Genomic DNA, 16151 nt, shown 5'->3' with positions numbered 1-16151 from the left:
CTTGTGTAATGGGTGATCTGCTAACTATTCCTCTGACAACTTTCAATACATTTTGACACATTAATAGGGTGATAATACACAATTTATAATGACACACATTACACCTTGACAAACAAGCTTTAGACACCCGCCATGGCTCCAAATGTGATTTCAGAAATGATTAACATGAGTTAACTTTTGATGAAGAAGCCTTCCGCTTACCTTGAGCGTCTCTCCTGTATTGTGCTGAAGCCAGCGAATGACTGACTTCGGATTATGCCATTGGGCCCTCCGGGGGAGTGGGTGCCCGCTGCCATGATCTCCGGCACACGAGTCGACACACCTTGGGAAAACAGACACACGCACAAATCCATTAAAGGTTTGAAAGCCGATTTGACGGCATTCAGCGCGAGCTTCAGGATTAGCAACAGTGCAACAAAAGTCACAATCGACACAAAAACCACATCAACAGCTGCAGCACAAAGTGCGCTCTGTCAGACAGGTGATGCCTGTCAGGTGCGAGGTGGACGAGCGGCATTCAGAGCCTGTGCCGACATGCCTGCTCAGCTCCTCCGCATCAGTCACCACTCGACTGCAAACGTGCCCGAATTGTTCCTGTTATATCTCCCCTATAGTCACAAACTACGCCTCAAACATTTGAGCATAAAGCACAGATAAAAGTCATGTGATTAACATGATTAATTAACAGCATAAATCAACCAGACCTGGTGAGATGACAGATCTGCTGTAGGTGAAAATCACAGGTTTAATAGTTGTCATTTTATATGTGAATAAATCACAGGAAACCCAACCAACCAACCCGCAGATGTGCAGTTTAGACGCCTTTCATCTCCATAATTGATATTTAGTCGCCCTGTCAAATTCAAAATAATTAAAACAAGCCCAACCAGAGATTTCAGACGTCCGCCAATCCAGATCCAGATCACCTCCAAAATTTTAAAAGTCTTCCATGGCCTAATATGTATCTGTGGTGAAAATCTTGTCAAAATCTGTGTAGTAGTTTTGACATAATCCTGCTAAAAGTAATCCTTCAAACCCTATATGAAGAGAAACTTGCTCCAGAATCTGGATCCAGATCACCTCCAAAATTTAATGGAGTCTTTCATGGTCTAATGTCTATCTGTGGTGAAAATTTTGTCAAAATTTGTGCAGTACTTTTGACGTAATCCTGCTAAAAGTAATCCTTCATACCCTATATGAGAGAAACTTGCTCCAGAATCTGGATCCAGATCACCTCCAAAATTTAATGGAGTCTTTCATGGTCTAATGTCTATCTGTGGTGAAAATTTTGTCAAAATTTGTGCAGTAGTTTTGACGTAATCCTGCTAACAGATAAACAAACGCCTATGATTTTATTACGTCTTTGGCGGATGTAACTAAAGACATGGAATGACTCAAACTGGCACCTGAATATGCCAAAAATAGGCACGGAAAAAGCCACGATGGATAACAACGAAGCAGGGATCAAGTGCTCCGAGGGAAGAATCCCACGAGACACCTCAATCACAGCTCGACAAATAGCGTGATGGGATTTTTATCCAGCATATATCAAAGCAAACTGACATTTAAATTAAAAGGGCAGGTCACTGAATATTTTCTGCACAACTCATTTTCTTCACTTTGACCTCGTTCTGTTAAACTGCACCTCCTGGAAGTGCATCCCTGTGCGCTTCTATGGACGTTCTGTCAGAACACTCTGGTCATCTTAACTTTGGCATAAAATTATTCACAGGAAAAAAAACAGTTTCTATCGGCACTAATGGAGAAGCTTGTAAGAAACTGAAGCATTGCCACAGTAAGAACCACAACAACAAATCTCATAAACTGAGATCTCAATAACAGGTGATGGGATTAAAAAAAGAGGGAGAGAAAAGAAACAAAAAAGGTAATTTTGGGGTCAAATTACTTAGAGACCCAACCTTCTATTTGATCAAATTGATCATTTTTTCTGAAAATACCTGCAAACACCACTTTTGACCGCTGACCTCCATAAATGACCCCTTGCTGTAGATAAGTAACCACTGAGACTAGAACGCAGACTCTGGTCTTAAATTAAACTCACACTTTCTATCCTATTGGGAAATTTTCTTGAATATGATCACAAATGCCAATTTTGACCTTAGACCTGGATGAAATGACCCTTCACTATATTTCACTAACCACTGAAGGGTAACAGGAGAACCCGGCCCCTGGGAGAACTCGGCCTAGGTTAGGGTTAGCCCCAGGCCCAGCTCGCTTGCATTTCAATGAAGCTACAAAACAAATTTCACTCAGACCATCAGAATGTACAACTCCTCACTCGGGGGGAGGAGGAGTAACAGGAAGACAGGCGACGGGAAGGAGAGGAACAGTAGTAGCCAGTAAACCAGTACACTGCAAAAACTGTCCCTCTCAAAATAAGACAAATAATCAGAAATCTAGCCAAATTGTCTTGTATTAAGCAAAAAAAAAAAAAATCTGCCAGTGGGGTAAGAATTTACTTGGTTAGAATTCTCAAAACTAGCATAATGTCTAGGCACTGAATAATCAAAATATCCCTTAAAACTAGACAGAATTCTTATTTTAAGATTAGCTTCTGTCTTAAAATAAAGAAAACAATCTTGTTCCTTTGCTTGGATGATTTGAAATCCACTGCCTTTCCTTGTAACTGCTTAAATACAGCTTGATATTAGCTGGAAAAACGTAATAAAACATGAGATACATTTTCCCAAAATAATACATTATGTAAATGTATTCTTATGTAAAAAATGCTTGATAAGATTATTTTTCTATTTAGACAAAATTAAATCAAATTTTCTTTAAACAGTTCTTTTTTTTTTAACTTTCTTAGATGTCAGTTTTTGCAGTGTAGTGAGCAGTATTTCTGGTATTTATATTTACTTTTTTTTTACTTTTACTTTTTTGATAGTTTGTGTGCTTCTTACCCTGTGTGCTGCTATACAATGCTGCTGTGACCTCAATTTCTCTGGTGGAGTCTTCCCAAGAGATTAATAAAGCCTTAATTAATTAATTAATAAACCTTGGGCAAGGTCTTTAATCCCCTATTGCTTCCGGTGTGTAGTGAGTACCTTGTATGGCAGCACCCTCACATCGGGGTGAATGTAAGGCATTATTGTAAAGCGCGTTGAGCGTCTGATGCAGATGGAAAAGTGCTATATAAATGCAATAAAGTTCTGTCTAATCTAAATAAATAAAATAAATAAATAAATCAATAAATAATTGTTTGTTCAAATGAATCAGTCCTTCATAAAATGACCTTAAATTCCTATTTTGACCCCAGTGAAGTATCACTGTAAGAACTGAGTCTAGACAGAAGACTTTGTGCTTAAATAACTCAAGGACCCCAATATTTTGTTTGCGCCAAATGTCAGCAGGTAGCTCACCGGAATAAGATGTCAGTGTATTACTACATAGACCTGGGTTTGATTCCCAGTCACACCACCTACCTGTCTGTGTCAGTAGACCAAGAAACTTTATACTGTTACACCCCATAAAGCTGTAAAAAGTAATCCGAGTCAGACTGATGTCCCCTAGTAGACTAACACAGGGGTGCCCAACCTTTTCTGAACTGAGATTTACTTTTAAAATTGACAGTGTATTGGGATCTACCAAGCCATATCCAACACCATAGCGTAGCCGAAATTTATTGTGCACCAATATAATAACACAATTTCCTGGCACAAAGATAAAGTTTAACAACAATAATGCATTATTGAAGTAAATGTGCAAAGAATAAGCACAACTAGGTTTAGGACTGGCCTGTAACAACACAACAACAAACAACTCAAATTACACAATGCCAAATTAAAGTTGGAAAAGTTGTTCCCTACCTTAGTGGGACTTCTGGCAAGAGGCAAGAAATAAAACAGGCTAAATCCAAAAGCTGTGCATATTCAGCATGGTTTGAACGTTTCAGAATCGTTTTTAATTTTGGGCAACAATTCAATAAACTAGAGCCCAACCGATATATGCACTTTTCAAAATACTCACTATCGGCCGAAATTTTGCCAACAGAACGCCGATAATTTCTCATAAACAGAACAGTTACTGAAATAATGTTTGTGTCGGCAATGTAAAATGTCCTTGCACCGTTTGTCCAGTAGATGGAGCTCTGACTCCATTCAACTGAAAGCTCCTTACACCCCTGCTTAAATGTGTTCATCACCGGCCCCGTAGATCGCCGTCACACTGCACTGATCGGCTGACAAAAGATACAAGTTTACAAGGATCTATAGCCTTATACTGAACCTATATCTAAGTTGCAGCAACAAGAGGTACAAGATTAGATGTATTTCACAACCCTTTTAAGGATATGTATTTGCCAATTTCACAAAGGTTTAATTCTTGATTGCATTTTTTGAACTTGAAAATTCTTCTCTGTTATAAAGTTAATCAATATGAGGACAAAACTTCAGCTTTTAGCTCATACCTTTTTTTGTTAAGGGTCCAAAAAAAGAACATTTTATTCATAAAAAAAGTAATAATAATATCGACTGATTTATCGGCTATCGGCAATCAGCCGATTTATCGATTATTGGCTTTTTTTCCATTCAAATATCGTTATCGGCATCGGCCTCAAAAAATCCATATTGGTCGGGCTCTACAATAAACCATTCCAGAAATGTACCTCTGCTAAGCCACCTAACATCTGTGTGCAACAGTCCTCCAGCTGCACATGGAATAACAAAAATATATATATATATATATATATATATATATATATATATATATATATATATATATATATGTCCCCTATGTGTTAGAGTCTAACACATAGGGGACATAGAGTCTAATCTGCTTCACACACTGCAATCTGGGGATGAGCACTGGTACCAACAAACCTTGGGTCTTATTTTTAGGAATTACTTTTTCTTAAACGGTCACAGTTTTGCGTGTTGCACATAATTTAACACCAAAAATCAAGGCAATACAATTAATGCCAAAAAAAACCAAAAAACAAATCTGCATGGGAAGTGGGCTGTGCAACACATGCCCAAACATAATTGCTTGTACTAAAAACCTACAACTATAGTAGCCAAGTTCAGGAAGCGTGGATGGAAAAAAAAACACCAAGCAAACAACAGGCTGACCTCAATGTTGCCCAAGTGTCTCGTCAGACGTCTTATTAATCTGTATCACTTCACAGCTGAGCTAGAGGGAAAGTGCGACAAACATGGAATGCCTACAGGAGAGAGACGGATATGTCAGCTCAAATAAAATTCCACTAACAAGCCTCTACAGACTGATGTTCCTGTCTGCTTCTCGTCTTTACACAGGATGATAAACAGTGTTACCAGTTAAAGAACCTCTCCAAACAGAGCGACTATGAACACAGATTTTTTTGTTTATTTGTTTTTTCACATTTGTGGAGTCCCGTGTTTGCATGTGGCTATTCTTCCATGACTCCATCCATCTTCCTGTCTCTAGACTACTTCTGGGTGAGGCCCCACATTCATCCACAGACAACCGAACCAGCTACCTGATATCCTGCGTGACACAGTCACACAAAGACACAACCCAGCACCCGAGGAAAGACTGGAGTCCTGTTTGAGACTGTCAGAATGACACTGGTCAGGATACGAATAGAAGCTTACAACAGTCACATTATACTTTACGCTTATCCAGCACGCTACAGTGAAGAAGATTTCTGGACATTTCTAGTACACCTGACATTGTTACCAGATATGGCAGGTTTAAAAACTGGTGGTGGATCTCATATATATATATATATATTGTTGTGTGGGCCGCTGAAGAGGAGGTACTGCTGGCCCACCACCACAAGATGGCGCCCTGCTTGAAGTGCGGGCTTCAAGCACGAGAGGACGTCGGAGCGACCGGGAGTGACAGCTGTCACTCATCATCTGTACCAGCTGTCACTCATCCACTACTCAACACCATCACCATAAAGGCCGGACTGCAACTCCACCTCCCCGCCGAGAAATCAGCTACCCTAAAGGTAACTTCTCTGCTGCATCCTTAACAAACAAGAGTCTGATCTCATTTACAGCCGTTTTCCTGCGACGTGTCCTTATCTGCTGCATTGGCGTTTGGTGTGGACTGCGACGGCTTCGCCTCACACCCCAACCAGATAAGTGGTTTTCCAGGAGCTGTACGAGTGTGTTATTGGAGGTGGAGGTTCTCCCTCCTTACAGGACACAGACTGAAGAATTACTGAGTGTGCGAACTCACACTCACCTGCATTGTTTCTGTTCTCTCTGCCAGCAGTACCAGGTCTGACAGCTGGAGACGGTGGCCACCTGGGGACCCAGGACTTGGCGGCTCCGGTGTTCTTCAGATCCGTTGGTGGTGGAAGCCGTGTGGGATCCGGCTCGTTTCTGGACGGACATCTCCTATCCTCGAGCCTGCCCACACGTCACTCAACGTATAATTGACTGTTTTTCCAAACCTGTTTTGTCTGTATTCCGTTGTGCACGTCATAACATTAAATTGTTACTGTTTTGGCTTATCCATTACTTGTTCATTTACGCCCCCTGTTGTGGGTCCGTGTTCCTACACTTTCACAACAGGATTTCTCGGCCAGCGTCATGCATCCCGAGGGGCGTCAACCATCGCTTGAACAGCCAATGGAAGAGCGAGGTTAACAGGCGTCAGCAGGAGGCGTGTTAGGTGAGCTGCAGCAAATCTTAACCGCTTTTACTGCTCGGTTGGACTTAGTTACTGAGCAGAATGTTATTCTCAATCGGAGGATGGAGGCTCTCACCGCCCAGGTGGAAGCGCATGCTCAGGGCGCTGCTGCAGCACCTCCTCCTGCTGATCGAGTGCCAGAAACAGACATTCCGCTGGTCGTTCAACGAACCCCCCCACCGTCCCCTGAAGCATACATAAGCTCCGGAGCCATACAGAGGCTGTGTCGAGACGTGCACGGACTTCTTTGATGCAGTGCTCGCTCGTCTTTTCACAGCGTCCCGTCATGTATGCGTCAGACGCTAGCCGGGTGGCTTATGTAATAAATGTGCTTTGAGGAGAGGCACCCGCCTGGGCTACGGCGCTCTGGGAGCAAAATTCACGGCTCCTAACGACATATACTGGGTTTGTGAGGGAGTTCAAACAGGTTTTTGGTCACCCCAATAGAGGCGAGACTGCTTCGAACGTGCTGCTGTCAATGAGACAGGGGCGTCAGAGTGCAGCGGAGTATGCAGTCGACTTCCGCATCGCGGCTGCGAAGTCCAGCTGGAATAACATTGCGCTCCGCGCCGCCTTCGTAAATGGACTGTCTCCGGTCCTGAAGGAGCACCTGCTGGCTAAGGACGAACCGCGGGACTTGGATGGGCTTGTTGATCTGGTTATACGATTAGATAACCGATTAGAGGAACATCGTCGGGAGCGGGGCGGGGGGCATGGCCAGGCACAAGCCGTCCCTCTCTCTTCCGGGTCCGAAAGGGTGCCGCCGTCCTCACGCTCCACAGCCAGAGACTCCCGTGTGGCAACAGCTCCCCCTGCTGACGAAGCTATGGACACGAGCAGGGCCAAAGTCAAATCAAATAGACAACAGAGGCTGGCCCATGGGGAGTGTTTTTTCTGTGGCTCGAGTGAGCATCTACAGAGGAACTGCCCCAAGCGGTTAAATGACAACGCCCGCCCTTAGAAATTGGGCTAAGGGTGGGCCATAACACGCACGCGGGGAAACCCCGTAAATCAGCACGCATCCCAGTTACGATCCTGAGTGGGGATCTGACCCTTCACGCCCCAGCACTGGTAGACACGGGGTCGGAAGGGAATCTGCTGGATAGCAGATGGGCAAGGGAGGTCGGGCTCCCTCTAGTGGCTCTACCTGCACCTTTGAAGGTGTGGGCACTAGATGGCACCCTTCTTCCACTAATCACACACCAGACAGCCCGTGATGTTGGTTGTGTCTGTTAATCACAGGGAGGAAATTGTGTTTTTTGTAACACCATTCACCTCCCGTGTGATTTTGGGTTATCCTTGGATGATAAAGCACAATCCCCGGATTGATTGTCCGTCTGGGGTTGTGGCTCAGTGGAGCGAAACCTGCCACCGGGAATGTTTAGGATCCTGGGTTCCGCCTGGTGTGACAGCTAATGAGGAGGTCAAAGTCCCCCCCAATCTGACGGCGGTGCCGGAGGAGTACCATGATCTTGCTGACGTCTTCAGCAAAGATCTGGCACTCACTCTTCCCCCGCACTGACCGTACGATTGCGCCATTGACTTGATCCCGGGCGTTGAGTACCCGTCCAGTAGGCTGTACAACCTCTCACGTCCAGAACATGAATCAATGGAGACCTACATCCGGGACTCATTAGCCGCCGGGTTGATCCGGAACTCCACCTCCCCGATGGGTGCAGGTTTCTTTTTTGTGGGTAAGAAGGACGGCGGACTCCGTCCATGCATCGATTACAGAGGGCTGAACGGCATAACGGTTCGCAATCGATACCCGTTGCCCCTGTTGGTTTCGGTGTTCACGCCCCTGCATGGAGCCCAAATATTCACCAAACTCGATCTTAGGAATGCGTACCACCTGGTTCGGATCCGGAAGGGAGACGAATGGAAGACGGCATTTAATACCCCGTTAGGTCACTTTGAGTACCTGGTCATGCCGTTCGGCCTCACCAATGCGCCCGCGACGTTCCAGGCCTTGGTTAATGATGTCTTGCGGGACTTCCTGCATCAGTTTGTCTTCGTATATCTAGACGATATACTCATCTTCTCCCCGGATCCTGAGACCCATGTCCAGCATGTACGTCAGGTCCTGCAGCGGTTGTTGGAGAACCGGCTGTTTGTGAAGGGCGAGAAGTGCGAGTTCCACTGCACTTCTTTGTCCTTCCTGGGGTTCATAATCTCCTCCAACTCCGTCACCCCTGATCCGGCCAAGGTTGCGGCGGTGAGAGACTGGCCCCAACCAACAAACCTGCAACAGTTCCTCGGTTTTGCGAATTTTAACCAGAGGTTCATCAAGGGCTACAGACAGGTAGTTAGCCCCTGACAGCCCTGACCTCCACTAAAGTCCCCTTCACCTGGTCGGATCGGTGCGAAGCCGCGTTTAGGGAGTTGAAATGCCGGTTCTCGACTGCACCAGTTCTGGTGTAGCCCGATCCAAAACGCCAGTTTATAGTCAAAGTGGATGCCTCTGACTCAGGGATAGGAGCCGTGCTATCCCAGAGCGGGGAGTCTGACAAGGTTCTCCACCCATGTGCCTACTTTTCCTGCAGGTTGACCCCGGCTGAAAGGAACTATGACGTCAGCAATCGGGAACTTCTTGTGGTGAAAGAGGCTCTGGAGGAGTGGAGACACCTGTTGGAGGGAGCTTCGGTACCATTTACGGTTTTCACTGACCATCGGAACCTGGAGTACATTCGGACCGCCAAGCGTCTGAACCCCAGGCAAGCCCGCTGGTCACTGTTCTTCGGGCGTTTTGACTTTCAGATCACATATCGCCCCAGGACGAAGAACCAACGATCTGACGCCCTGTCCTGGGTGCACGAGGAGGAAGTCAGGACCGAGCTGTCAGACCCGACGGAAACCATCATCCCCGAGTCCACTGTCGTGGCCACCCTCACCTGGGACGTGGAGAAGACCATCCGGGAGGCCCTGACATGGAACCCGGACCCGGGAACCGGTCCAAAGAACAAGTTGTACGTCCCACCAGAGGCCAGGGCTGCAGTCCTAGACTTCTGTCATGGTTCCAAGCTCTCCTGTCATCCAGGGGTGCGAAGAACCGTGGCAGTGGTCCGGCAGCGCTTCTGGTGGGCGTCTCTGGAAGCCGACGTCCGGGAATACGTCCAGGCCTGCACCACCTGCGCCAGGGGCAAAGCTGACCATCATAAGGCCCCAGGCCTCCTCCAGCCTTTGCCCGTGCCTCATCGCCCCTGGTCTCACATCAGCCTGGACTTCGTCACGGGCCTCCCGCCGTCCCAGGGCATGACCACCATCTTCATGATAGTGGACCGGTTCTCCAAGGCGGCCCACTTCGTGGCCCTCCCGAAGCTCCCGACGGCCCAGGAGACTGCAGACCTCCTGGTCCACCACGTCGTGCGTCTGCATGGGATTCCATCGGACATCGTCTCGGATTGTGGTCCTCAGTTCTCCTCTCAAGTCTGGAGGAGTTTCTGCAGGGAACTGGGGGCCACCGTAAGTGTCTCGTCCGGGTACCATCCTCAGACGAACGGACAGGCAGAGCGGGCGAACCAGGATTTGGAGCAGGCCCTCCGCTGCGTGACCTCCGCACACCCGACGGCCTGGAGCAACCATCTGGCCTGGATCGAGTACGCTCACAATAGTCAAGTATAATCTGCTACCGGCCTCTCCCCGTTTGAGGTGTGTTTGGGGTACCAGCCCCCATTGTTCCTGCTGGTGGAGGGAGAGGTCGCGGTGCTCTCGGTCCAGGCCCATCTGAGGAGGTGCCGTCGGGTGTGGCGTACTGCCCGCTCTGCCCTGCTCAAAACGGACGAGGGCCAAGGCCCCTGCATACCAGCCCGGGCAGGAGGTTTGGCTATCCACAAAGGACATCCCCCTGCAGGTGGAATCCCAGAAGCTAAAGGACAGGTTCATAGGACCTTTTACCATACTCAAAGTCCTCAGTCCGGCTGCAGTGAAGCTGAAGCTGCCAGCTTCACTACGGATACACCCCGTTTTTCATGTGTCAAGACTCAAGCCCTGCCATACCTCACCACTGTGTGCCCCTGGACCGGCGCTGCCTCCTGCCCGGATCATCGATGGGGAGCCCGCGTGGACAGTACGTCGGCTCCTGGACGTCCGTCGAAAGGGCCGGGGGTTCCAGTATCTGGTGGACTGGGAGGGTTATGGACCCAAAGAGCGCTCCTGGGTGAAGCGGAGCTTCATCGTGGACCTGGCCCTCCTGGCTGCCTTCTACACCCGTCACTCGGACAAGCCTGGTCGGGCGCCAGGAGACGCCCGTTGAGGGGGGGGTCCTGTTGTGTGGGCCGCTGAAGAGGAGGTACTGCTGGCCCACCACCACAAGATGGTGCCCTGCTTGAAGTGCAGGCTTCAAGCACGAGAGGGCGTCGGAGCGACCGGGAGTGACAGCTGTCACTCATCATCTGTACCAGCTGTCACTCATCCACTACTCAACACCATCACTATAAAGGCCGGACTGCAACTCCACCTCCCCGCCGAGAAATCAGCTACCCTAAAGGTAACTTCTCTGCTGCATCCTTAAACAAGAGTCTGATCTCATTTACAGCCGTTTTCCTGCGACGTGTCCTTATCTGCTGCACTGGCGTTTGGTGTGGACTGCGACGGCTTCGCCTCACACCCCAACCAGATAAGTGGTTTTCCAGGAGCTGTACGAGTGTGTTATTGGAGGTGGAGGTTCTCCCTCCTTACAGGACACAGACTGAAGAATTACTGAGTGTGCGAACTCACACTCACCTGCATTGTTTCTGTTCTCTCTGCCAGCAGTACCAGGTCTGACAGCTGGAGACGGTGGCCACCTGGGGACCCAGGACTTGGCGGCTCCGGTGTTCTTCAGATCTGTTGGTGGTGGAAGCCGTGTTGGATCCGACTCGTTTCTGGACGGACGTCTCCTATCCTCGAGCCTGCCCACACGTCACTCAACGTTTAATTGACTGTTTTTCCAAACCTGTTTTGTCTGTATTCCGTTGTGCACGTCATAACATTAAATTGTTACTGTTTTGGCTTATCCATTACTTGTTCATTTACGCCCCCTGTTGTGGGTCCGTGTTCCTACACTTTCACAACACATACATACATACATACACATATATATATATATATGTGTGTGTGTGTGTGTGTGTGTGTGTGTGTGTGTGTGTGTGTGTGTGTGTGTGTGTGTGTGTGTGTGTGTGTTAACTACAGCTAATACAAGCATAAATAACCATACCCTTAGCAAAAAGAAGTTTATTCAAGTGTACTATGAGTATACTTATTTTTTACTAAAATTGAGGAAGTATACTTGAAGGTGACTTTTTATAAACTATATTTTATACACTTAAGAATAGTACAGTGAAGTATACTTGGCTTATACTGAAAAGTATAAACAAAAGTCTAAGTACATTAATACTAATACTTTAGCATACTTTTTATGTCTTTCTGCCACAAAGTACTAACACTTATTATGCACCTGGAGCAAGATATACTAAGTCAAGCCATTGACTCAAGTAACTGAAAAGAAGTCATAAAAGTACAGTTTTTTTCTATGTAGTTATTTATTTTTGGTTCCAAAGGGTCGCACTTTTCTTTTACTTTTTTTGACAAGGAAGGACTTTAGTTCTCAGTTGAAGATGCTATGTTTACATTTTTACAAATAAGGACTTGATGTTGGAGAGACCATTATTTTTACATTTTACATGCACTTTTTCCTTTAATTTTCTCCACAAAGGAAGGACTTGATTTCATAGGTCTTTGTTTTTGAAATGTTTGAAAATATATCAAACTTGTTTTCAACATTCTGTCTTGTGATTTTTTTTAAATGCATCGCACTCTTGTGTACAGCAGCCGATCTGCTCTGTGTCAGCCTGAGCCGGTCAGATCTCAGAAGCTAAGCAGAGCAGGATCTGGTTAGTACTTGGATGGGAGACCTCTTTGGAACACCAGCGGCTGTGTGTGTTTCTCAAGTAAAATAGTGAAATAACCAATGTGTATAACAGTATACTTTATGTATACAATAATAAACAAAAAATAGGGACTCAAATTATACAACTAGTACAATGGCAGTATATCTATAAGTGCACTTGTGGTATACTTTAAGCATAGGCGAGGGATATATCAAGCACATTAATAAGTGTACGTGTGGTATACTTTAAGCATAAAAGAGGGATATACCAAGTACATTGATAATATATAGATGAGTCTACTTGTTGTATACTTTAAAGTGTACTTTTGCAAACTTAAAATGAACTTTAAAATATACTTTTATAAACTTGAAATGTTCCAATTTAGTCCGAAAAAGTATTACATTTGTGTACTTTCTATTCTACTAACAGTACATGGTCTGTAGTATACTTGCTATACTTATACTGAAGCATACTTAATAAAATGAACTTTAAGTATACTACTTTTTGCTAAGGGTAGGTAAATGCTAGCACATGCAATCATGTAACTGTGGGTCACTGCTAGCATATGTGATCACACAAGTGCCATCAATGTTAGCATACACGGTCATGCCAACCATTGGACAATGCTAGCACACGCGGTCATGGTAACTGTGGGGCAATGCTAACATATGCAATCACACAAGTGCCACCAATGCTAGCATACATGGTCAACACTAGCATATGCGTTTGCACAAGTGCCGTCAATGTTATCACATGCGGTCATGCCAACCATTGAGCAATGCTAGCACATGCAGCCATGCTAATTGTGGGTTAACACTAGCATATGCGTTCATACAAGTGCCATCAATGCCATCATACCAAACATTGGGCAATGCTAGCACATGCGGTCATGCCAACTGTGGGTCAACACTAGCATATGCGTTCACATAAGTGCCATCAATGCTATCATTTGCGGTCACACCAACCATTGGGCAACACTAGCACATGCGGCCATGCTAACTGTGGGTTAACACTAGCATATGCGATCACACAAGTACCATTAATTCTAGTATACGCAGTCATGCCAACCATTGGGCAATGCTAGCACATACGGTCATGCTAACTGTGGCTCAATACGAGCATGTGCTGTATGTGTTAACCCATTACCTGTGAGTACCAACCACTCATGCTACGCTAAATACACCCGTACACTGACAATGAGTTAGTAAACTTGCCTCCTAACAATGTCTTATTTTGAGGCCACATTCTCTTTATACATCTAAAGTTGAGCTTGTGCGAACTCAACATGCAACACAGAGCAAAATGGGAGGAACCTAAAGACATTCATTTAGTAGTAATAAATGCTATGTCAATGTAACAAATGTCTGGTATAAAACAGCAGTGTTCTCCACATCCAGAAATCTGGCAATTCACAGAAAAATTTCATTAAGTGAACTCAATATAATACTTACTATATAGCATATACGTCAATAAACACACATTCCTCAAAACCTCTGAGGTGAAAAAAAAAAAAAGGAAGAAATTACATTTGTGTTTGTGTGTGTCTTTAAATAAAAAGGAGCCGCTGCTGGCTACACTCTGTCTTTGTGAGGATTTTTTACCTCCGCCAAGGAGGTGATGTTTTCGGTCGCCTTTGTTTGTTTGTTTGTCAGCAGGATAACTCAAAAAGTTTTGAACGGATTTTGATGAAATTTTGTGGAGTGGTTGGAAATGACAAGCGGAACAAGTGATTAAATTTTAGTGATCCAAATTTTCCAGATCCAGGAATTTTTTAAAGGATTCTTCACCATTGTGGGATAGGGGGAATTTTGACATTCTAGTTTCTAACTCCACAAAAACAAGGCAAAAAGGCTTGAAAAAAAATTAGGGTGTAACATAGTCAAATGTTCTATCAAACAACAAAGTTTGGTGATGATCGGAGCCGGATTCCGGATCTGGTGATCCAGAATATGCAAAAATATAGGGAAAATAGAAAATGTGTCAGTGTGAGGTGACAAATGAAGCTAGAGATGCACAACTAACACCAAACTGTAGCTGAATCTGTACTGATTCAGTAAGGTGTCATCAGATTTGATGTAGCTTCAAATGTTATGGAGCTAGATCCAGAAGAAAACCGCCATTACTGAAAAATCGTTTTTATACAGTAACTTTTCAACTAATAAAGACACAAAAGTGATTCCAAGTTCTAGTGCTATGTTTTCATGGTCAAGGATGTCAAATATAAAGGAAAGAAAAGTGTATGTATCATAGTTTTGGTTGTAACACTGAATTGTTGAATAGATCACTGTGCCAAGGAGGGAATCTCTTTAGGGTCAGTGACCCTATGGCCTTGTTTAGAGAAGTGTTTCATGAATGTTAAAAATTCATATATTTGCAGTTTAGTTGAATAATACATTGAATTTTGTCTCTTATATGTTTTTGTCTATAAGCACATGCAATATCAATATCAGTGCTCAGATGACAGTAGCTTCTGGGAAAGGTGCAAGTTGCAATAAACTGTGATGCCAAGCGCTAAGGATACATGCTATCCAGTCACAGCAGATGAAACTTTTTTACTACTGAGCAAACATCATTGTTAGACTCTTGTAGGTTCAATGATTCCACGGCGTGTAGATGTTATGGCGTCAGTGACCCCATGGCCTTGGAGGAGGTTTGCACTCTGAGTGCTTCTAGTTTAGATTTATAAAAATCAGATATTTGCTGTAATGTCCTGAAGCATTATGTGCCATTTTGGTTGTCAGGGTGTTCAGCAGCACACAATTATAGTCCCATTGTGTTCATCTTAGACTTTAATGCACAAAAAGAAGAAGAAGAAGGAGGAGGGGGGGAAAAAAAAAAAAAAAAAAAAAAAAATCAATGATGTGTGTGTGTTTTATTACCCAACACTGGATAATCACAGTACAGGGTGAATAATGTTCTCTGCCATTTTCTGATGATTTCCTAGAAACACACTAGAAGCAAAATGATAGCGGACAAGATGATACATATGAAACCACAATGCAGTACAAAGTGTTGAGTTCTAACTCTAAAACTTGTTCTAATGACACAATGAGGATGTGATGCAACATCATCACCTGTGATGTAAGAGTCAGAGGGAAAAAATGTGAAAGAACACAGAGAGCACACACACACACACACACACACACACACACACACACACACACAAATAAATAAAATGCACATTTAACTCCAAAGTTTAATATGTGCTCACCTGACTGAGATCTAATGAGGGGAACAGTGTATCGAGCTAACAGATACATTTAATTCAGGATGAAAGCGTGATTAAAGTAAGTTTTGTCATTTTTAAAATACACCTTGTGCTCAATAAGCATCAAAATTCAGCTGCTACAAAACTACTACATCAGGAGTGTCACACTTAAAATAAAACTCATGACCACTCATGAATTTTTTTTTTTTTTTTTTTTTTTTTTTTTACTAGATATTGTAATTTAAAGAATGTAAATGGTACATAATCAAATTATAAAAAACAAGCATGTTTTTACTTAATATATCTGTATAATAGCCTATTAAAGCAAAGCACAGCTACAAATAACTTCTGAAAAGTGCCAGAACTGGCAACAAGAAATGTCAGGATTACATTTTACTGCTGTTTTAATAATTAAATTCATAAAATAAACA

At 44.4% G+C, this 16151-nt stretch overlaps 1 protein-coding gene across 3 annotated transcripts in view; it reads right to left on the bottom strand.

Moving 5' to 3' along the window:
• The window catches only part of ripor2 (RHO family interacting cell polarization regulator 2), a 109770-nt gene that overhangs the window by 32478 nt on the left and 61141 nt on the right, over positions 1–16151 (bottom strand). For all 3 annotated transcript variants that reach the window (XM_034160149.1, XM_034160147.1, XM_034160148.1), the window contains exon 2: positions 202–322. In XM_034160149.1, the coding sequence (XP_034016040.1) occupies positions 202–322 (121 nt within the window). The remainder of the gene's footprint in view (positions 1–201; positions 323–16151) is intronic.

This window comes from Thalassophryne amazonica, chromosome 20 (genome assembly GCF_902500255.1).
Source record: "Thalassophryne amazonica chromosome 20, fThaAma1.1, whole genome shotgun sequence".
Lineage (NCBI taxonomy): Eukaryota > Metazoa > Chordata > Actinopteri > Batrachoidiformes > Batrachoididae > Thalassophryne > Thalassophryne amazonica.
This window is presented reverse-complemented; position numbering and strand designations above follow the sequence as displayed.